Here is a 23,269-nt window from a genome sequence, read left to right as displayed (position 1 = left end):
GAGATGCCAGATCTCCAGACTGGCCAAATCACGCAGCTCCCTGGCTCCCTAAACAGAGTACAGGTGCTTTTGGCAAATCGGTAGGAGCGCCCATCCGCAGGTGCCTTTCGGCTGCGCGCACCAACCCAGGGCCTCCTTCCCCATCTTTGCCCCTCTAGCCTTCCCCCACCTCCCTAAGCATCTCTTGCCTCTCGCCGAAGAGTTTGGCGTAGACAGCTAAAAAGCCATCGTGACTGGCGGAGGAGCCCAGGGTAGACCAGACAGGCAGCCCTGTCGGGGTGGGGGATGGGGTGGGGACCTAAACTGAGCCCTTGGGGCTTGGAGGCAGTGGCTACTGAGGAGAGGTGGGGAATGGCTCAGGGCTTTGGGAGAAACTCGCCTGCTTTGGGGCCATGGCTGGGAAGGGGAGGAGGAGAGAAAGAAGGGTCCGGTTATTTGAGAATAAATTGTACAAGTAACTTGCACCGTCCTTCCACCAACCTCAGTCCCCACCCCCATCCCCGCGCACACAGGCATCCTTCTTCCATCCTCAGATTTTGTTTTAAACCCAGGGTAGGACCGCGCTGAGTCAAATGAACTGGTAACCCACCCCAACCCCCCCCCCCCGCCCCCAAACACACACACCCTATTCTATCAGTTTTCCAATTATCAACCCTTCCTCTGCCTATGGACGCACGCCCTTCTCCTGGGATGGGGTAGGACGCTATTGTGAATGGGGCTCCTAAGCATCATCCCGGCCCAAGATTGCAAGTTGCAAAGCCACCACCCAAGATTAGCTCCAAAGAGCCATGACTTGGGAACCGCGTCCTTCTTTGGTTACCTATTCCCAGACAGTATTCCAATTCCTAAACGTGGAAGAGGCGTGTGTGTATGTGCCTGTGTGTGTGAGTGCGTGTATGCCTGTGTCACTGTGTGTATGTGTGTGTCACTGTGTGTATGTGTGTGTGTACGTGTATGTGTATGTGGGGGTACATTAACGGTGATCTTATAAATGCAAACCGGAGGACTGAACTTAAAAGAATCTGGTCAATTGTAAAACAAACAGAAATAAACAACCCTTTAGATGTAATTTGTGGTTTATCTGGAGGTGGAGGTGGCGCTGAAGAGGAACCCCCACCCCCCAATATTTTTTCCTTGGCTGCGCCTCCACCCCCAGCATTTGGAGCGGCGGAGAAGCGGCTCCGGAGTGATTAATCCGGGGATAATTCACCCCCCCCCGCCCCCCGGCGCGAACCCTGCGAAGCGGGATTGGAGCGAGTCATTTCCGAGAGCGCAGCGCGCCTCTCCCCGGCCGGGCGGACACTTGGTTCATTCCAGCCGCAGAAGCTCAGGGCTCCCGCGTACCGGGATTTTTTCCGAGCAGAAAAAAGCTCCAGAGCTCTCCTGACCTCCTTTCTCCTCGGCGGCGAGCGGAGCCTCTCCCTCGGCGCTGCCGGCCGCGCCATGCCGCGCTCGCGGGGACGGGAGCAGGGGCGCTGCGGCTGCCCCGCGGGGAGAGCACGCGGCGAAGCCGGGATTTCGGCTCTGGTGCCGGGCGCCGGGAGCCGCTGGGGCCGCCCTCCGCCACCAACGCCGCCGCCGCTGCTGCTGCTGCTGGGCTGGGGGCTGCTCAGCGCCTCGGCCGCCGCTGGTAAGTCTGGCTGCGCCGGGGAGCCGGCGGCCACTGAACGCCCCACCCGAACCCGAGCCCACCCAGCCTCGACCCGGTCCCAGTGCCTTCCCCCGCCCCCACCCTGGTCTCAACCTCCCCCTCCCAATTGCCCACCTCCTTCTCATCTACGCCTCTGCCATCCCCTGATCCTCCACCCAACCCTCCACCACATCCTCACCTCCACCCTCACCCTCATTGCTTTCCCCAACCTCAGCCGCAACTTGGCTGGATTCGGCCGGTGTGGGGGCCTGGGAGACAGACATCCCCGCCCGGGGGTTGCGGGGCACCTGGACCGTGGCTTCAGTTTCTCTAGCCTCCCAGCCCCCGAGGTGCCAGGCTTTTCGCGGATAAACTTTCCCGGAGCCCTACTCCCCCTGCTCCGGATTCTGCTTGGCACGCCTGTCCTGGGGGCTGGAGAGGAACGGCGCGCCCCTTCAGCGTATCCGCGTCTGCAGGGTCTGTCCTTCCCTGCCCCCGCCCATTTTTTTTTTCCGACTCAAACCCTTGCCCCCGCCGGAGCCGCCCGGAGACTGCGGCCGCCATCCCCCTCCCCAAGCGTCCCCTCCCTTCGCGCTTCCGAGCTAGGAGGGGGGTGCAGGTGGGCGCGCGCCCACGTCGGGGGGTCCGGCGCATTATTCGCAAGAGGGCTTAGCTGGGGGCTGGAGGGTGTGAATAACGGGAGGCGGGGGCGGGGGTTGTGCCCAGGGCGGGGGAGGAAGTGTCTCCTCCAGGCTCCGCGTCGCCACATTCCCCTCGGTTCCCACTCCGCGCCAAAGTGCCCTTTCCCGCGCCCTGCTGCAGCCGAGCGCCTGGGCTGCGGCAGCGCCGGCGCGGGCGGCGGGACCCGCTCCCGGCAACCGAGTCCTGGAGGGCGGCAGAGCTGGCGGGTGCGGAGAGTCCCGGAACTTCGCGATGTCTGGCTGCAGCTTGCAGCTCGTCTAAGAGGCATTCGGACGTTCTAGGGAACCTGGTCCCCAGTGGAGCCTACTGGCCCCAACTGGTCCACTCCCACTTTACCCAAGGCACCCTCGAAGCTCAGCTGTAGCCACAACCTAGAAAGTTCCGTGTGTCCTGATGGGGAGCATCCAAAAAAGGGACGCCCGGAGCCCCATTTCATTTAGCCCTGAGGCTGACACCCACTGGGGAAGAAAACCCGAAACACCTGCTGCCGGGGGCCTGGATCCAAGGCACCTCCGGCCTAGTGTGTGTGTATGTGTGTGAGTGTGTGTGTGTGTGAGTGTGTGTGTGTGTGTGTGTTGTTGTTGTTGTTTCAAAGCACTGATTGAATCTCTAAAGGTTTTGGCCTCCACCTCCCCTAAACCCCTGTGCCCCTTCTTGGAAAGTGCGCCCCTCTGCTAGCAGGACAGTGAGTGGTGGCTCCCTGGCCCACTGGCTCCAGCATCTTGTGAACGCGTCTCCGCATATTGTGTCGCCTTCCCCTTGGCCGCGTTATATTGGGGTTCCAAGTCAGGGAGGGCGCCCCAAGCCAGTCCTGGATGTATCATTTCTACTTGACCGGACTTTCTTAGGTTCTCCTAAGAGTCATAGCCACTGACACCCAGAGAGGGGCGCCCGTGATGCACGCGCTGGGCTGCTCTGGACTCGCGCAAGCACACCCACACCCACAGCCAGGATGCTCACACCGACGTTGCTGGTCGCACAGACTTGCCACACGGATGGTGGTGGGAACAGCTGTTACGGACCAGTAGGATTCTAGGCTGGCTGTTCAGGCGAGTCCCCTCTATGATTTAGCTTACTGGAGAATTACTCCATATCTGGCTGGATTGTTTTTCTGGTTAGGTTTGTCCCTGCCCTTTGGGCATAGCATGCCCCTGGGGAGAGAATAAGGCCTACTCACCAGAGAGCTTGCACACTGCCCTGCGGCTCTAGAATCTGGCCTTATAGAGATCCATTTGCTTGCAGCTCTGTGGGTAGATAAGTTGGGGTTGTGGAGGGAATGAGGAGGGGTAGTAGCCCCTTCAGGCCCTGCCCCAACTTCCAGTGCATTCATTTCTTATAAAACCTTTCCCACATTTAAATGCTCTGTCTGGCTTTACAGGCAGCAGAGATTGGAAATGGACTTGGTAACAGGAGATCCGCAGGATGTGGAACACATTCATTTTGTGTTTGCTTCACACTGTTGACTTTAAAAGATGCTTAGGACTGAGCCTGCTCCCTTCCTTGGCTTAGGGATCAATGGCTGAAATAAGCATGAGGATTTGGGAAGCCCAGGCTCATTGCCCACCTTTGTCTGCTTCTTTCAACACCTCTGAGCCCTGCCTCCTTGAAACCTCCATCGGTTACCTTGTTCTCCCACTCTCCATCAATAGCTGTCTCTCCTTGGAACACCTTTCTCATGGCTTCTAGACAGGTACCTTTTAACATAAGACAAGCCAGGGAGATTTCTTGGTGCCCCTAATCTCTTTTAACCACTATCCCACCCTTTCTAACTTTTACTGTTCCATCCCCTCAAATATGTCTTCACTCACTTTCTCTACTACCCAGCACTCTCTACAGTCTGCTTTCTGTCCCCCAGGACTCCACTGGAACATTCTAGAAGAGAACCCTGATAACCACCAATATTGTCAAATCCATTGTACTTTTTTCTGCTCTTTTTATGATATTTTTAAAAATTGTCGATGGACCCCTGTTTTCATTTATTTATATTATCGAACCCTGTGCCTCACGCATGCTAGGCAAGCACTGTACCACAGAGCCACAACCCCAGCCCCACTTGGTCTGTTCTTATCTTCCTTTTTGTGGCTTTAAACCTTTTGGGTCATTCCTTTTAAAATTTCTCTTTCTTGGGCTTCTGGACATTGTTATTTTCCACCTAACTCTTAGGTGTTCTACCTCAGTGTCTAGTGCTAACACTATTCCCTTCCCTGAAGTATGGTGTCCTGCAGGATTCAATTCCTTTTCCCTTTTCCCTGGGTGAGCTCATCCATGCCCATTTCTTCCACTACACACGCTGCAGCTTCCAGACAGGTCTCTCCTGCCAAGACATCTCCTAATATATGTCTCTTGGCTTCTTGGTCCATGGAAACTCTGGATCCAGACAGCCCATACATCTAGTTGACTCCTGGACATCTCACCTCAACATTTCCCTTCCAAAACAAGCTCATTAGCCTCTCCACTAAGCCTCCAGGATTTCCCAGTTACCCAGCTCAGAACCTTAGAAATATCCTCAGCTCCTTGCTCACATTAGGTGGCTGCCACTTTCTGCCTATCTTATACCCTCGGTTATTCTCAACTGTAGCCACCTTTCTTTGAATGAAGAAGCTCTGAGCATTGGGAGGACTATGATGTAACCCATCCCACTTAGTAAGTAATTAAAAATAGAAGTAATATTAAATTGCAAATATAAAGAGTTCCAACAAGTTCTGATTCCCCCCATGCCACTACCTTCATGGCTTAAGAACAACCAAATATCAAATTTGTATTTTAACATGTCTCCTGCTTTTCTTGTCAGCTAAGGGTGTGCTTTTAGTCTGCCTCTTGCAAACAGGAGCATCAACTGTCCCAGTGTTCAATTACACTACAAACTGAAGGGTTCTAAAATTATTATTTTTTTTTAAAGAAAGAGTGAGAGAGAGGGAGAGAGTGGGAGAGAGAGAGAGAATTTTAATATTTATTTTTTAGTATTTGGTGGACACAACATCTTTGTTGGTATGTGGTGCTGAGGATCGAACCTGGGCCGCACGCATGCCAGGCGAGCGCGCTACCGCTTGAGCCACATCCCCAGCCCCTCTAAAATTATTTATATGTCTGCTTTACCTGTTAAACTGTGAGCTTCCTGAAGGCAGCACCTGGCATAGAATTAATGATTGATGATTGGCTGTTAAATCAGTAACCTGATTTTGCTATTTTTTCCCCCTTCTTTGGACAGTTTTCTAGGGACCACTGAAGCTAAATTAGGAGTTTGGGGGGTCATGGAAATCAGCTGGTTTCTGATGACAAAGACACTTGGTCCCCAGTTCCCTGATTTCCATAGATTGTTGAAATAGCTCCCTAGATTTTTGAACTGATGCAACAAGTCCTTGGCACCCACACCAGCATGCCAAGGAAAGGCAATTAACTGTAACTGCTCTGTCACCAATGCGTGTATGGAATTTCCATTTGCCATCGAATTGTGGGCTTATGGCTTGGGGAAAAAAAAAAAAAACAACAAGCTGCCTATCATTCGGCAGACAGTGCTGGCCATATCTAGGGCTGGTGATCACGTGACCTTGTTGAAGGGGAGACTAGAATCATGGGCAAGAGGACTGGAGAACCAGATTGCAGGGTCTGGAATGCGGCAAGGTTTCCGTTTGTCCAGAGGAGTCCAGCAGGTGGCCTCAGCAGCACCACCTTGACTTGTGAGCCTGACCCGCCTGTGTCATCCTCATTGTCACGCCAGCAGGATTCAAGGAATCTGATTGCTCAGCAAAGCCACATGTTCCTTGTTGGAGACCTAGCTGATTGCCGGAGGTCTCTAGGGCACAGGTTCTCCACCTGCAAGGGGACAAGTCTTTCCTGTTATGGGAAGGATTCTGAATCAGATGCAGAGGGCCCAGCCCCATACCTGCCTCATCCCATGTACCCATTAAATGGCAGGTTGGGCTCAACAGGACTTCATCCAGGAAGTCTGTGTGCCTTGAGCATGTCCTCCTCATGCCCTCCTTCTGCCTACTGTGCTCAGAAAGCCATGCTGGGTCCCCAGGGGAGTGACCCTAATAGCTAATGCTTCTGACCCTCTCAAAATCACTTGCATGTATCAACTCAGTCCTCACCGCAACCTAGTGAGGCCAGAGGTATTATTGCCCTAGTTGACAGACGAGGAAACAGAGGTCCAGAGAGGGCACATGATTCATCCAGTAATTGACCAAGCCCTGGTTTCACCCAGGTCTGTCTGACTGCAAATCCCTTACTTGGAACCACATTGCTATTTGACTTCTCAAGGGACTTAGTAGGTGCTGCCTCCTTGGGATCCTTCTGTCCCCATTTGTTATGCTGTGCTTCTTCTTCTTCTTCTTCTTCTTCGACACTGGAGGCCTGCATCCCAAACTTCCAATCTTCAAGCAGCCGTGGTCCATCCCTCTCTACCTATGCTCTGCCTACAAGGGGAAAAGTCTTTCCTGTTATGGGAAAGATTCTGAATCAGATATAGAGGGCCCAGCTCCATACCTGCTTTATCCCATGTGCCCACTGAATGGCAGGTGGGGCAGAGCAGGACATCGGAGTCATCCAGGAACTCATCCAGGAAGTCCCTCTCTGCCAAAGCTACAAAGTCACAGTTGTTTCTAGTCCCAAACACTCATCTTGGTGGAACTTGGATGTAGGCTCTCATGACTGTCCTCATTCCTTTATTGTAAGATCTTCATCCTCCTTCCTGGGATTCTGCACTTTGGTCAGTTTCTTCCTTGCCTGAAGTATTTAGTATTTAGCTTTTGGTCCCACATGACAGGGGTCCTAAAATGCTGGAGGCTCCTGTCTTCTGCTTAAAGGGGTCATTCTTCAACGAGAGGCTAGGAGTTCCTATGTGGCCACCACCAGGAAACCTATTAGGAACATATACATCTGGCACAGCCAGGAGGAGTACTAAGGCAGTTCATGTCAAGTCCAACATCAGAAAGAAGTGCTGTGCCTACCCTCGAGCTACTGGGTGGCTGTACCCATGGGGAGCAGAGGCCTGGGTGGAGTGGGGTTCATGTCCATGACTCTGCTCTTTTGGAAAGCTTCCGCACCAGAAATGGCCTTTTACTTTCTATGTATTTGTTTCTGTATTGTTGGAAAATTTTCAAGTGAATTGGTCTTGTAAGGGGATGTCAGTCCTGTCCTTGAAAGTCATTATAAGGAACTTTGGTGATGCTAAAAATAATGTATGTATAGTTAAATTACTGAGAGCATCAAACAACTCTTAGAAATTTACTTGAGAATCTTCAGTGTGGTCTAGAGCAGAAAAGAAAGGCTCACATTGCAGCACAAAATAAAGGCTCACATTGCAGCACAAATAGACTTCTTCCCTGCTACCGTCTCATTTATACTCAATTAGGTGCAATTATAACCCAGAAACTTCAAAAAAAAAAAAAAGTATGTGTCCATCTTCTAGGTTTTCAGATAGAAACAGAATCTAAGTTCCATTATTAAGTAGCTACATCTATTTATTGATTGAAAGTAAGCAAGTGTGACGGTTGCAACTTTAAAGGGAGGAAGCAGAGACTTTGAAATTTAGACCATTTGAGATACAAGTGTATTATCAGAATGCACCTGCATTTTGTGCAGAGTGATTGATGGCTCTTCCTGAGATGAGCAAGTGTGGTAGAGTCGACTCAGTTCTCTGGAGATTCGCCTTCTGGTTGTTGCCTTGACTCCCAGCCCTTCCCCCACTCCAGCCTGAGTCCCACTGACTGCCCTCCAATTGCACCCTCCATTGCAATTTCAGGAGTGGAGGTCAAGGATGGAGAGAGATTGGTGAAGCTGGGTGATGATGTGTGGGTGTCTGACACATTACTTGCCAATAAGAAGGAGGTGAAAGTTTAATGGTTTATTTTAAATCCATGTTAAAATGTTCCTATCGTGAAAATACCATGTTGAGGGGCCTCCTGTCTCTTGTCATAGTGCAGTCCCAGAAGGGTGAGCCCTAGAGTGTTCAGGAGGAAGGCTTTGTTTTTAGCTTGGGAGTCAGCAAGCCAGTCTCCCAGCCTTGCTCATGCTCCTAACAACCTACGTGGCCATGAGCAAATCATTTCATCTTCCTGGGTCTTCATTTGTTTCACCTGTAAAATGGGAACAACAATACTCACCCTGTCTAGGATGGACTTAGAAACTCTTCCAATAGCAAAACAGAGAACTAAAGTCACTAGTCTAAACCCCGTCCAACAGGAGGTCCTGCCCAACGGTCAGGCTAGCTTGGCTTTCCAAGGATGCGGAGCTCACACTACCTCTGTGGACAGCCTGCCTGCCTATGCTCTGTGGCTCTGGGCAGTGGGTAAAGGAGGGCTTGCTGAGTTTTTCCCAGCTCTGAGCCATTCTTCCGCTCTGCAACCTGTGTGACTACTCCCGGTAACTCCAAGGGGAAGAAATGAGCCATCTCCTTCCTCAGCTTATAAGACATCCTGGCTGTACCCCAACTCCTGCGCCCCTTCCCAGGAGGCAGCACTGTGAGTTCAGCATGGGAGAAGTGACTGCTTGGGCTTCACTTTCATGAACACAGCCATTGGAATGGGGGCGGGGCAAGAATTGACCTGAGACCTTTGAATTCTAAGAGGATGAAATGTGCCTACTCTTAGGGGCCAGTGGGATTCATATCTCCGATGACATTTTGTTCTAAGAAACATGGAAAGAGGAAAATATCACAGGGATAATCTTTCTGAGTCATGTGGAAGGCACAGTTGCTGTTCCTTGTCTTCTGTAAACCACCCCTGCCTCTCACGGGAGCTCAACACAGAATGACTCCCACCCCCTACTCTCAGTCCGTCACACTTTATGATCATCTGTCTGTGCAATAGCCTTTCTTATCTTATTTAAAAGTTTTCCTCCCTTCATCCCCGATCCTAAGGCTATTGCTTCTCTCCTCCAAAAGGTACTCAGTCTAGAAATATGCATGGATCCTTATAAAATATGTAAGGTTGTTTTTGTATGTATGTATATATGTATACATATATACGTGTAAATAGGCATTTCAAATTTCTATCACTGTTATTGAGCTATAACATGTCATCTGGTTTCTTCCTTTATTTGCTCAACACCCGATTTTTAAGATCTAGTTGTTATGCTCTTTATGTGTGTCTAGTCTGGGGTTTCTAACTCCTGTGTTGATTGTAAGTTCTGCATCCATTGAATTTTATGTCTCCATTCCTGGGACAGATCCCTGGAAGAACTTGACAGCTCTTTCCCACCTTGCCTGAAGTTCTGAAGAATATCCTTGTATGTGCTCTCTTAGGATCCTGTTTGGAAATAACTTTGAGCTATGCAAATACGGGATTGGGATTCCTTAATTATGTTAATTCTGTATATTTGTTGTATAGTGTTTTCCAGAACTGCCATCTCAGGTCCCAGTTCTATTAAGAGTGAACAAGATGGCTGGAGTTGTAGCTCAGTGGTAGAGCTCTTGCCTAGCATGTGTGAGGTATTGGGTTCGAACCTCAGCACCACATTAAAAATAAATAAATAAATAAAATAAAGGTATTGTGTCCATCTACAACTAAAAATATTTTTTGAAAAAACTAAAAATATTTTTTAAAAAAGAGTGTACAAGAGTTTCTCTGAATTCCCATATCCTCATCAATACCTAATATTATCCTCCTTTCTAATTTTACCATTTTTAACAAGTTTAAAGTGCCGTTTTATTGTTTTAATTTGCATTGCTCTGGTTACTAGTAAGTTTGAATGCCTGCTATATGCTTGTTATCTCTTTGAGTTTCTCTTTGTGTGAACTGCTTATTCGAATTCTTTGCCCATTTTAAAACTGTATTTCCTGTCTTAATTTTTTTTAAAAAAATTGTTTTTGGTTAATTTGAAGAAGTTCTGTTTATTTTCCAGATATTGCCCTCTGTCAATTTTAGAGGTTACAAAGAACTTCCTCCAATCTTTCATCTGTGTTGTTTATGGGGTCCTTCTTTGAACAGAAAGGCTTCATTTAGATGAAGTCAAATCATCCAGTGTTTTAGGGGAGGCAGAAGTAGAGAAAGACATGAATGCTAATGAACTGGGGACAGGTAGGTCCCCAGGCCCAACTGAATCCTCTCTCTTGCAGGACTGGTCTCTGTGTGTGTGCTTTGAGGAGACCCAGAGCCTTCCTGTCCCTCCTGGGCTTCCAAATCCTACAGAAGTTCTCTATTCTGGCTCAAGGTCCTGTGCTGTCTGAAGACCCCAATTAAAGTACAAATTAATTAATTAATGGATGCTACATTTAGAGAATGTGAGGAATTACTCAGTCCTTCAAATTTTATGTGTATTTTGCCAGAATAAAAAATAAACGAAGAGAGGCTACTATCTAGATTCAGGGGACAAGGGGACACATCTAGGAGAGCAATATGTGGCCGATACACTTGGGAATCAGTAATAGTGAGCAGATGGTGGAGAGAGGAGTTGGGGATGGGAAGAGCCCTGGGCTGGAGGGCTATCTGTGGAGGTGCTTGGTTGAGTAAGTTCAAGGACTGGGAGAGGTTCCTGCTACCTGAAAGGCAGCGTGAAGTCTGGAAGGTTTTGAGCAGAGCAGGGGAGGGGCAGCTTGGGTTGGCTGGGAACTGCAGGTCTCTGAAGGAACAAGCAGACCAGAAGGGCTGGTGCTCTGGGGCAGGCAGGTCTTGGGGTGGGTACTTGGTGCATCATCCCAAGAGGGCAGCAGGCAGGAGAGCAGGGAGTCCTGCCACGTACCCTCTGCCCTGTGCCCTGTCCTCTTGGAGCTCCTAGAACTGATAGAGTGCATGAAACCCACTCCATGAATCCCGGATCATTCTGCCTCAGCATTAACATCACAAAACTTTCAGGAAACAAAATAAAAATAGGAAACTTCCCTGCTTGGGGCTGAGGCGGCCTGACATTTCACCATTCTGTCTCCAGGGAGTCCTATTGTATTCCACTGTGTTGGGGCCACAGGAGTGTGAGCCTGTCCCCTGCTTGATCTTTCCGCCTCTCTCCTTTTCCTTCCCTTCTCTACCAAACTCCAGTTCCCGTCTTCCTCCTCGGGTTCCCCTCTTCTCCAGTCTCACCACTTCCCTGGACTCCAAAGCTGCTCTCCTTCTTTGTACAGTCATCCTGCTTCTCACCCTCGGCCTCACCATCAGTTACAGGCTCTTCCTGAACTTGACCTTATTGCCTCCACCCCCACCCCACTCAGGACCCTCCCTTCCCCAGCCTGTCCTTTAACCAGGTTTCAGCCCAGCGACTCTGTCAACAGGGAGGGTTTTTAAGATCCTTGTTTGCTTAGGTAGGACCTGTGGTCTGGTTCACTGGCATATGAACTGGGCACCTAGTGCAGTGGCCATGAGCTGCAGTCCTGGATGCAAATGCCATTGAAAGCCATGTTCCTTCCCCCAGGGACAGCTGTTAGCTATTGAAGGCCCAGGGAGCGCCAAGCACACTGGGAAGGAGAAGGGCACAGAGAAGCCCTCATTCAAAAGCTTCTTCAAGTCGGAGCAGGAGTGTGGTTGCAGGAGGATGACGTGGACCGGGATGGCTTAGAGGGAGCAGCCCAGTGAAGGCTGAGACAGCAGGCTCTGTATTGGGGGATTTGGGGTGATGTCAAGGTCCCTGTTCTTCTGCAGATTCTCCCTGCTACCTGCATTACCATCTGCAGTCTGTCTCAGGTTTCAGCTCCCCAGGACTGAAAGAAGCCCCTGCCCACCCACGCTCCTCTGCTCCCCCACCCACTCCTCTGCTCCCCCACCCACTCCTCTGCTCCCCCACCCACTCCTCTGCTCCCCCACCCCCTTGATGACCCTGCCTCAGGAGGAGCAGAGGAAGGGCTCCAGTGGCTTTGGAGCTGAGGCTGCCTCCACCTACCTGTCAGCCCACACCTGGGCTGCTGGGTGCAGCAACCCGGCTTCCTTCTCCTCCCTCTGCCCCTCTTTGATTACCAGCCCCAGCACTGGTGGTACTGGGGACCTGATGAGATTAGGCAGCCCCCCAGAGGAGCCTGGGGAAGCGTTAGCATTCCTAAACTGCTTAGTGCACTTCACAAAAGGCCAGTGGGTTGGGGAAGGGCAGCTGGGAGCTCCTGAATCACTAAGTCCTTCCTCCAGCCCCGGATTTGTTAGGTGAGAAATCAGGACGCTCAGGGGAGTCTTAGCCTTAGCTTCCTCCGTGTGCTGATTCCCATTATTCTAGATTTAATACTCACGGAGGAGCGGACACAAAGCACCAACATGCCACTTTCCCTGGGCCTGCTGTGAGGGGAGGCAACTGGTGGTTTGGGACTGAGGAGGCAGCCAGGTGGCGGTGGCCAACCTCAGGGTGACAGGGGTCCAGGAGGAGGCGCTAGAGGAGGGCAGCCAAGGAGCTCAGATTCCAACCCTTGACTGTCTTGGCGGGAGCAGGATGCAGTCCCGAGGGAGGGAGGAAGCTGCCAGGGTCACAGCGCCCTAGTCCAGGGAAGGGGCATTTAGAGAGCCTGCAGTCCCAGAGAGGAGCCAGGGACTCAGCAGGGAAACTGAGGCACATGGCCAGTTATGTAAATAGGAATGCTATGGCAGGAAGTACGGAGACACTGGGTGGCCAGCGGATGGCACTGGTCCACCCAGCCATTCATTCCTTTATCCTTCCAGGAAGTGAGCTAGGGACTACTCAGTGAGTGCCTGGGGGAAGTGGGTTCCACTACCAGACAAGTTTGGGGAACAGTAGTCTGTGGTTTCCAGTAGTCCCGGGGTCTCTCCAGGAAGTTTCTTGGAAATGCAGTCTCCTAAGCCTTACCTCCTACCTATGGAAACAGAATCTGTATTTTTAACACAAATTCCCATGGATTTTTAACATGATTCATGTGCGTTCTGTGAGCACGGATTTTGGAGGAAGGCCAACTGGGAGTGAATCGTGGTTCTGGTTCACTCTGGGCCTCAGTGACCACAGTGTTCAAAGGGGACAAAAATCCTGCCCTTGGGGTCATGCGTGAAAAGGTCCACGCTTGCCAAGTGCCTGGCTCAGAGCTTGCCTCTCTCCTGTTCCTGGGTTCCAAGGTGTCCTTCATGCCCCACTGAGGGAGAAGGTTTGGCTCTTATTGTTTACTTGGTGTCCCCAGTGCCCAGGACAGGGTCTGCAGCCAGGTAGGCACATTGAGGATTGTGAATGAATGAAGGATTGAAGAGTGGATGAATGAATGCCCATCAAGCTGTTGTCAGCTCCAACTCAACACCCTGGATGCTGCTTTGGGGAGCCTCAAAGAACAGTGAGTTTCCCTTTCCCATTTTCTGTTGCTGCACCCAGTCGTGGCAGATTTCCCAAGGCGAAGGATTGCCGAGAGGCTGGGTTAGGGGGTGGTGGAAATCTCTGATACAGAGCAATGAGACAGCTGCTTTGTGTCAGCCTGGGCATCAGGAAGATTTGATGATTGCTGCAATCTTTGGTTTGACCATTTTTATAATTAAATATTATGGGGGATGTTAGCCATTAACACCTTAGTAAGCTTGAACTTATAGGTTAGGAAAGAGTAGGGTTAGGTAGGGTGTTAAGAGGGTAGACCCATGTGGATTTGGACCCCTCCAATGTCCTCAGACCTCAGATTTTGAAACCAGAAGTTAACCTGCACCTCTCTTTCCTCTTGCCCGGCTCTCATGGGCCCCTCTCACTAAGCTCCGTCTCTGTTGTCTCTTGGCCACTCTGGATCCCAGGCTCCATTCTGGCCTTTTCTCATGTGTGGGGCAGCCCCCCACCCCCACTTCTGAACAGCCTCCTCTCCTGATTCCCAGAAAGGTTGATGTTAAGGGTAACATCTGTGTGGAACTTGCTGCTGAATTTGTGCAGGGAAGTGGTGAGAATCTTGTACCCCATGTTCCCCGGGAAGGTCACTATTCTACTTGACATCCCTGCCCCAGCCCCCATATCTCTAGCCCCTCAATTTCCTTTAGTCCATGAACATACTTTATTTGCATTTTTAAAGTAAAAAAACCAAAAAAAAAAAAAAACCTTCCGTGACTCTGCACCCCCCTTTGGCTCTCACCCTGTCTCTCTCTTTCCCATCCCACCACGCCTCCTGCGGGGTGTCTGCCAAGTGGTTTCTCAGTGCCTGTCATCTGGCTTCCACCCTCCCACTCCAGGGGAAGTGCTCCAGCCCAGGGCACCACCTGACTTCCTATTTACCAACTCCGAGAGTCTCTCTTGGCTTCTGGACCTTCACAGTCTGGCCGTAGCTGCCTCTTGACCTTCCCATTGTCCTTCCCCGCCTCCCCTGTTTGTCATCTGATGCTCTCAGCATTCCTTCCCACTTTTGCTTTCCTCTAATGCTGGTGCTGCCCGGCCTTTAGCCTTAGCCCTTTCTTTTTATTCTGTTTCATTCCCTCCTATTGACACTGCTGTCCAAATGCTGATAATCTCCATATTTAGGTCTCCCAGGAAGACCTTGTACTTGGATTCCAGACCTGCATACCACCAACTGGTCCACCAGCCCATGCTCAGTGTGCCACAAATGGAATTCTTCCTTCCCCTTGTCACCCCTATTTGACTCACTCCCACCACCAGCATTTTTACCATCCCAGACTCTTGTCACCCACCTCAACGAATTGCTTCAGTAGGCATGCATCTGCTTGAGCTAGAAATGAGGGATCATCCTTGAATTTCACCCCACCAACCCCCTTTCGCTAGCCAAATCTTGTGAACCTTACCTTCCAAACAATTCCTCAAGCTTCTCCTGCCTCTTTACTGGTGCTGCTCTGACTTGGAACTCATTCTTCTCCCACATATGTGCAACCTGCACTCTTGCAACGGTGACAGCAGATACAGTACGCTCTCCACATCTGTTTTGGGTTCCTCCAGCTGTTGGCCCACACATCCATCAGAGAGATACAGGGGTCGGGGGGGGGGCTTTCCTCTCAGGGATGGAAGAGTTGGGGCAAGACCGAGATCAAGGAGAAGTTGGGACCCCTTGAAGAAGTGGCAGAGAATCTGAAGCCTGTGGGATAAGAGTGGCCCTGGAAGGTGTTTAACTGATAGACCACCGATACCCCTTCCTTCTGGGGTTTCCAGAGATTGTGGTGGGTGCCAAGAACCTTAGCCAAATGGAAGGTGAAGTATTGATTCTTTCAATAATAGCTGGGCTTTTTCTGGATACCCCTCAAAACACAGGTCTTCGGGAGCATCCTGTTGGAGAGCATGGCTCCCTGAGGTCACAGGGTGCTGTCTCTTCTTCTCCCACCAGGAATCTAATTGTAGGAACTGAGCACTCTGAACAGAATTAGGCAGGATTAGACCTAGGACTGGGTCTCCACTTGGGTCCACTTTCCCAGGTAGCCCTCAGCATGTAAAGGATGCTCTACCATCGCTCTACCCACCAGTTGCAGACAGGGCAGGAGCATTCATGGAGAGGACGAGAGAAAGAGGTCCACTGCCCAGGAGCCCTCCTGAGCATGTGTAAGAAGAAGGTCCATGGGGATGAGGACAGGCGCAAGACTCCTAGATGTCTCTCCTGTGCTGGACACACCCCACGTCTTTATGGCTATGCCTGCTCTGCCATCCTCTGAGTCCTTTCCAAGAACCCTGGGTTTCAAGGCACTCTGCACAGATGTAGATTCTTTCCCGCATTTTTATTCCCGTTTCTCAGCCCTGTTGGCATAGATCAGCTCTCCCTCCTGATCCCACTCATCCCGCAACAATTGCAGGGAGCCGCTGCCAGGGGGCGGGGCCAGGGTTCATTAGAGTTCCCAGAGGTTGGTTGGGTTCACTGGAGACTACACAAGGACACCGGCAGGTTCCAGCAAGGAAGGCACAGCCCGCAGTAGCCTTTCTGCTGTTCGGTTCCCGAGCTCCAGCTCCCTTTCTGGGGCCTCTGCCTTCTTCCATCCCCTGTGTATCACGTGACTTGAGGCAGTGAATTGTTCCCTTTGCTGACTTGGGTGGTGCTGTTCTTTGGCCCTGGGAAAGGCACCTTCTTGGACCCTCATTCTTCTTCCCTTTATCTAATATTGAGGCACCCCCCATTCATTCCCCCTAACGTGCCTGATTTCCATTTCCCCTTTCAAAGCAGTGGGCAGCTTTGCCAAGGGGCTACAGTTTCTCATGCAGTCAAGCAGAGGGGCTCAGGGAAACCAACATCCCTTAATTGTCAAGCCTCTGGGGTCCCTGGAGGGCCATGGCTTAGACCCACCAATCAGAATGGACAAAGGGCAGTGTGACCTCACTGATTGGGAATTGTTCCAGCCCGAAGCAGACACTTGGCATTTATTTGGCCTGTGCATTTTGATCGCGGATAAATGCAGTTTCTGTTAGGCTCTTTGAAATATTGAAAATAGCTCGCAACTCTCATTACTGCCTTTGAAGACCCTTAGGGGCCTGGGAACCCCAAGCAGGGAATGCGCTCGTGTCCAAGTCCTCCTCGACACCCTCCCCACCCCCATGCCTTTCTTTCCCTCTCAAGTTGGGAATCAAGTGAGAGAAAAACACAAGAGGAGTCAAATGGAGAGATCAAAATGCCAGCTTTCTAACCGATAAAGCCAACTGGAGAACGTGGCTTTGGATATGCGGCCAAATGAACCTCTTAATACACCATGCTCGAAGGAGAGGCTTCTGTACCTATTCCCCAGCGAAGGGGGTGGCCTGAGGTTTCCCTCATGGGGCAGGGGCTGCTGGACAGGTGCAGGGAGGTGCCAGGCAGGTCAGAGCTGAGCTAAGCGTGCCAAGGTCTTTCCTCCAAGCCCTGTTTGCACAAGCCACTGTGCCTTGGATGGGGAGAGAGGGGAGGTCGCAGAGAGACTGAAGAATATGTGTACTCCTAGCCCTTTGCCCTCCCCGACATGCAATGGCCATCTCTCCCTTCTCTGGAAACAGGGCTGGGATGCACATTCTCTCTTGACATTGCATGGTGGATCGGGGCCCACGGAGGTCACAGCACCTGCTGCAGAGGTCGGCCGGGCAGGCAGGCCCTCTCCCATGTGCTGGGGAAGAAACAAGGGCCTGTCAAATGCCAGCCAGCCCGGGAGGTTTCTCGAAGCCCTCATGCAGACTGAGAGGAGATGTTGACTAAGATGTTCATCATCTGGCTCGCTTATCTCTGTGACATATTTAAATAAGAAAATAAATTGATCATTTTTCTTTTCCCTTTCATTGTCCCCTGGAAGAGTAAATGGAGAATGTGCCGCGTGCAAGTGAATTGCGAGGAAGCGGGACCAATGTCTAGAAGACAGCGTGCTGGAGTCAGACCTGATCCACCCTGGCTAGCGCCTTGATAGAAAATGATGGTGGATCAGGGCCGGGCACCAGGCATTTGCTTTGCAGATGAAGGGCCCAAGTCAGTGGAGTACCAAGTCCAAGGCAAGAGGAGCCAGATGGGGAGGACAGAGATTATCAGCACGAGGCTGCAGCCACGCCAAGACTTTTCCCTTCTTTCTTCTCTCTTCCTTCCATCCCTTCCTCCCTTCTTTCTTTCCTTTCTTCTTCTCTCTTTCTTTCCTTGGATGCAGCCATTCATGTATCCATTTAGCCAAGTCATACTGAGCTCCCACTCGGTGCCGGGCATAGTTCTGGGAGACAGAGCTGATGGGATGCTGTAGCTGTCCTCATCAACCATCTCTTCAGCTCTGGTCATTCTAATACACCGCCTCTGGGGTGGAAGACAATTAAACAGACAATTTAATTTGCTGTGTGATGAGTACTGTGACCAATCCTTGCATGGGACTAGGAGGGGGTCATTGGAGCAGAGAGGAAGAGCAGGAATCCAGCTGAAGGATAGTAGAGATGACTTCCACAGGGTGGCCGTGTTTAACCGACCCCAGGAGGCCCAGTGGGAGTTGCTCTGGGCAAGATGGAGAAGACCAAACCTCAGTGTATTTCATTGGCGTCCACTGCTGGTAATGCCCCGAGAGACTGTTGCTCTAGGGTGATGTGTGGTGGGAACTCTAGGGCACCTGTCGGATTCTGACTGATGACCTTGAGCACATTGCTGTACCCAGCCACTGTGCTAGATGCTTAAGATGTGTTGTTACACTCTATGGTCCCCAGACCCTACTGAGTTAGGTAGTAGAATTGCCCCCATTTTATAGATTTGGAAATTGAAGTTTGCACCAACAAAGTGATTTGTCCAAAGGTCACATGGCAGGGAGGAGATGGAGCAGGGGCTAATGCTACCACCCAGCAGGGTCTCTCCCTGGTGTCTGCACCACAGTACAGGGCCCAGGATCCCTCGATGGAGTTCAGCACTGGTGCTAATGACATATGATTTCTCTAATAACAGCAGCAATTATATATAGGAAGTTCCTACTGTTAGCTCTGTGCCAAGCATTTCCTGTGCTGCATCTAATATAAATCTTGTGAGGTCTGTTGGATAGACAGCATTATCATTCCCGTTTTGCAAGTGGGAAAACTGAGACTCTGAGACTCAGTGACGTTTGGTATCAGCTCAGGGTCACATATGATGGGTAAATGTGGGAGCTGCCCGACTCTAAAGCCCCAGCTGCCGGGCACAGCCTTATAGACTTCCTCTTTGACAGCTTCACACAAGCACGAGGAGAGAAGGGGCCCTTCACACTCACGGCACCGCCACTGACAGCTCGTATTCTTGCCACTTTCTAGGCGGTTTTCTCATCCGTGTGAAGGGGACAGGCATTCTTGCCTGCCTTAAACAGGGGTGGGGGCAGCTCACCAGGGCTTGGCAGACACTGGATTCCACTGGGCTTGTGGCCCTTGAAGCTGAACCTGAGAATTGCTGTCTCCCCAGCAGCTTGGCAGCTGCCTGACAGAGGACTTGAGGGGCTGCTCTGGGGACAAGCCGTGTAACCGAGTTGTGCAGATCCTTCGTCCCCTGGAGGGACGTGCCAGTGGCTCATGATGTGGAAAGATCAGAGCCTTTCTGTAGACTGAGGGAGACCTTGAGGACAGGATGGCCTCATCTCTTCCCCGAAGGTCACGACAACTAAGGGAGGCTCAGGAAGGCGACTCAGGGGGCACCTTGCTTGCAGCCATCAGTGAAGGTCTATGGGCCTGGTGACAAAGGCACAGGGTTACCAAGGGAGGGACACCGCGCCTGCCTCCAGGAGACATTCTGGGGAGACACATGTGGAAACGGCCACGTGCAGCATGGCACCCAGGAGCCAGGCAGTCACCCCGGACACCCCTCTTTCTCTCCTTCCTCTCTCCCCACCGTGAGCAAATCCTGTTGTCTCTACCTTCAAAACACCGGGATCCAACCCGCTCCCACCACCCGCAGCACGCCCCGGCGCCGAAGCTGTCCCCTGCCTTTGCCCAACGCCCCCTGGAAGCCTCTTGCTGGTGGCTTTCCTTCCACTTTCACCTCTTGCCATTTTCCCTCTCCCCCGCAGCTGGAGAGCTTTGAGCCACATGGGGGGGGGGGTCAGGCATTCCTCTCCCTGACAGGGGCTGCCGCACACGGGTCAAGGTCTGTCCCATGTTCTCATCACCGGGTTTCTTCCTGACCTCCCCCCGCCCTACCCCAAGACTTGCCCAGTTTGCTCCGCTCTGGCCGGGGGGAGGGGGCTTTGCTGCCGTTGCTCAGACACACAGGGCACACTCTAATAGATCTGGGGCTTGCCACCCCGTGGGTCGTCCATTGCTCCCATCAACCCTTATTTTGGTGGAGGTGACATCTTGTTTGGATGGATGTCACCTCCTCGGAAGCCCTGCTTACCTCTGTTTTCTCCAGTAACGTCTTCCTTTCCTTCCTCTACCCTTGGTGACTTCATAGTCCTTTTAACCACCCAATAAATTTTCTATGCTTTTTTTTTTCCTTTTTTTTTTTTTTTCATTGAGTGTCTGTCTCCTCAAGTAAGTCCCATGAGATCAAGGACTTTGGCTGTCTTGCTGTCCATGGTGTGCCCAGCTCCTAGACAGGGCAGGAGCCACATGAATATTCACGGGGTGTTGAATGGAGAGACTGGCCAAGGCTCATGGGAGCCCAGACAAGGAGCTTATGGGAATAGGCGGGGGGTCATTGTTGGGTGCAGGGACATCAAAGGTGAGATTTAAAGGTGCAACAGGCAATTTTCAGGGGTAAAAAGGAACGAGGCTCCCAAGAGGAGCCTCCAAGGACCTGATACTTACAGGACTAGAGGAGGGGCCCCGGGAGTTGGAGTGGATCTTGTGTGTATGGCAGCTGGGGACAGGACATGAGTTTGAAGAGGGGAGTAGGTGGGAAAAGAGGGGGAGGATGTGGAAGCTCACTGAGAAGTGACTCGGAGCCCAGCCCTGCACGAAAGCTTCGTGAGTGTCCACTGGAAGTGGCTGAAAATCATTGCCGAGGACCTCCAAGAAGAGTGTGAGACATCTTTTCTGAGGACAGGACAGGAGCATCAGAGGGGCTAGACTCACATCCCGTCCTTGCCTGGTCCTGGCCTGTGTAAGAGACTCAGTGCCTCCCTAGGCCTCAGTTCCCCATCTCTAAGCCAAGAGCAGCAATCCCTGCTCCACCAAGCCTTTGCACGATGCAGAGACGATGTGCAGGGAGCACCTAGTCAGGCCTGGCCTGGTACTCGGTCATGGTTGCCAAGGTGACGGGGCCTGCTGAATTCAGTGGAATCAGTGACACTGGGAGAAAACGTGTTTTTGAAGCTCTTGACAAGGCCTCAGTGCTGTTGGTCCTTATCTGCGAGGGGCCGTGCCTTGGCTCAGAGACTGCTCTCTCTGCCTGCCGCCTGACTTCAGGCCCTCAGAGGGCCGTGCTCCCTCTTGCCCGTGCCTGGGCCTTTGCACATGCTGATTCCTCTGTCTGGAGGATTCTTGCCCCATTTTGCTTCATGAATCATGACTCAAGTTTCGCCTCCTCCAAGAAGCCCTCCTGGACTAGACTGTTCCTTGACCTTGGATGGCTTATCTAATTTGATGACTGGACATTGATCAAAGTCAAAAATAATTTTTTTTTCTGGTACTGGGAATCCCTTGCCCCCCCACCCCCACCCCCAGCCCCAGCATAGGAGCTTGTGTACTGAACCACATCCCCAGTCCTTTCTGTTTTTTATTTGGAGACAGCATCTCACTAAGTTGTCCAGTCTGGCCTTGAACTTGTGTTCCTCCTGCCCCAGCCTCCCCAGCAGCTGGGATTACAGGTGTGTACCACCACACCTGGCACAGTCATTAATTTATTGTGGACGACGATCTCCTTCACTGGACTGTACACTTCATAGGAGGGCGGGGACTACGTGTGGCTTTGCTTACTGTCCTGTCTCTGGGACACAGATAATCCCTGGCAAATAGTAGTTCCTTCATTTAATGTCAAGAAAGACTCGAGGAAGATAGAAATGACACGTACAACTGTCGTGACCTTGTCTTGTCCTGTTCCAAACAAGACTGGGAGCCACCCTAGCTGTGAACCTCACAGGTTTAGGAAGGGTGGCAGTTTTTTCTTTTTTCCCATAACAACAACAGCAATGATACATAACACATCCTCAGCCCTCCAGTCACTGTGCTAAGCACTCTGTAGACATTACTTCATTTAATTGAAACGTCATTATTATTGAGTGAGAAAATCAAGATGCTGAGAAGTAAGTGTAATATGATCCAATTTTAAACACCACCAAACTCTGACTATATGCATAAATGTGTCTGTGCAGTAAGTTTATGTTTGCATATGACTTTAAGAACAAGAATAAAAATATAGAAAGATGCAACTAGATTTTAGGATGGGGTGCCTAGGACTGTGTTAGTGGGTAATGTGAGGAGGGGAGGTCGGAGGCGAGGGAGAGAAAGCAAAGTGTAAAATAATAAAACAAAATGCAAAATGGCACTAGAATCCCAACACGCATTAGAACGTCATACTTCTACATTTATGCAAGATTACCTATGAATGTGTATGTAAAAAGAAACATAAAAATTTGTTCCAGGAAAAAAAGGCTTTGAGCTGGCAAGGGGAGAGTGTGATGGGCACTTCCACTAACTGCCTGTAGGAGTGTAAATTGTTACAAACTTTCTGGAAAGCAAGTTGGCAATAGGCTTTAGAATATTCACATGTTTGGACTCAGTATTCCATTTCAAAGAATTTACCCTAAAGAAATAACCAGAGGTGCAGTCGACCATCTATGTATAAGATGCATAGCATTCTTTAGAGTAGAAGGAAAAATGGGAATTAAATAGCCAGCCATCAGAGAATGGTTAAGGAAACTGTTATATCAACAAATAAATGGAAGTCTCATGACCACAGACCTGGGCACTCTTATTATCTCTGTTTTGCAGATGGAAGAAACAGGCTCATGGAGGTGAAGTCAGTTGGCCATCGAAACGCAACAGTTAAATGCAATAAAATTGGAACCTCTATATATTTTCTAAGAATCCCTATCTTACTGTTAAAGCTTGTGATCAGCGTACAAACTGTTGTTCAAGTTCCACCCCCAGGGAAAACTGCAAGCCCCAAAGTATAGGGTAGACACCCCAAATCCTTGGAACCCTGATCTGGGACCAGCCCAACCATGGTGTGTGGAGGAATCCCCAGGAGGATCATCAGAATGATCTCGCTTCTTTTAAATGAAGTAATTTATAGAAAGCCTTTAGCCGACACTTTACACAGAGTTAACACTTAGTAAATACTATAATTTAGAATTCACATGATCATGATTTCTTGGCTAGAGAATCTGTTAGGAAAAACAGGGGTTTCCTTCTGTATCTTTCTGATTTCTTCTTCCTGGGTTAGCTTGGAAATTGCCCTCTTGCTCGTAGCTTGTTGGAGTGGAAAGAGTCAAATCTTTTGAGTCAGATCTGGGTTTGAATTCCCAAACTCTTTCAACAGCTGTGTGATCCTAAATGAATGACTTAATTTCTCCAAGCCCCAGTTTCTCCTCTGAGCCTCTCTGCCCAAGCCAGAGAGTGCAGTGAAGGTGCATTTGGGTGTCAGATGGAAAGCACCTAAATATGGCTTCTGAATTGTTGTAGGTGTTTTTTTTTTTTTTTTTTTTTTTTTTTTTTTCCATTCCCAATTGGAAAGCACATTCTTTGGTTGAAGTCTTGTTGATTGGCACTCTGTTGTGAGAGGTTTTAGGCCAGGTTGGACCAGGC

At 50.6% G+C, this 23,269-nt stretch overlaps 1 protein-coding gene across 1 annotated transcript in view; it reads left to right on the top strand.

The window, feature by feature from the left end:
* The first annotated feature begins 1,443 nt into the window (after positions 1–1,443).
* Positions 1,444–23,269, top strand: part of Csmd2 (CUB and Sushi multiple domains 2) — a 540,652-nt gene continuing 518,826 nt past the window's right edge. The window contains exon 1 of the mRNA XM_026406835.2: positions 1,444–1,630. Coding sequence (XP_026262620.2) covers positions 1,444–1,630 — 187 coding nt within the window. The remainder of the gene's footprint in view (positions 1,631–23,269) is intronic.

The sequence above is a fragment of the Urocitellus parryii genome, chromosome 11 (genome assembly GCF_045843805.1).
Source record: "Urocitellus parryii isolate mUroPar1 chromosome 11, mUroPar1.hap1, whole genome shotgun sequence".
NCBI classification, from domain to species: Eukaryota; Metazoa; Chordata; class Mammalia; order Rodentia; family Sciuridae; genus Urocitellus; species Urocitellus parryii.
This window is presented reverse-complemented; position numbering and strand designations above follow the sequence as displayed.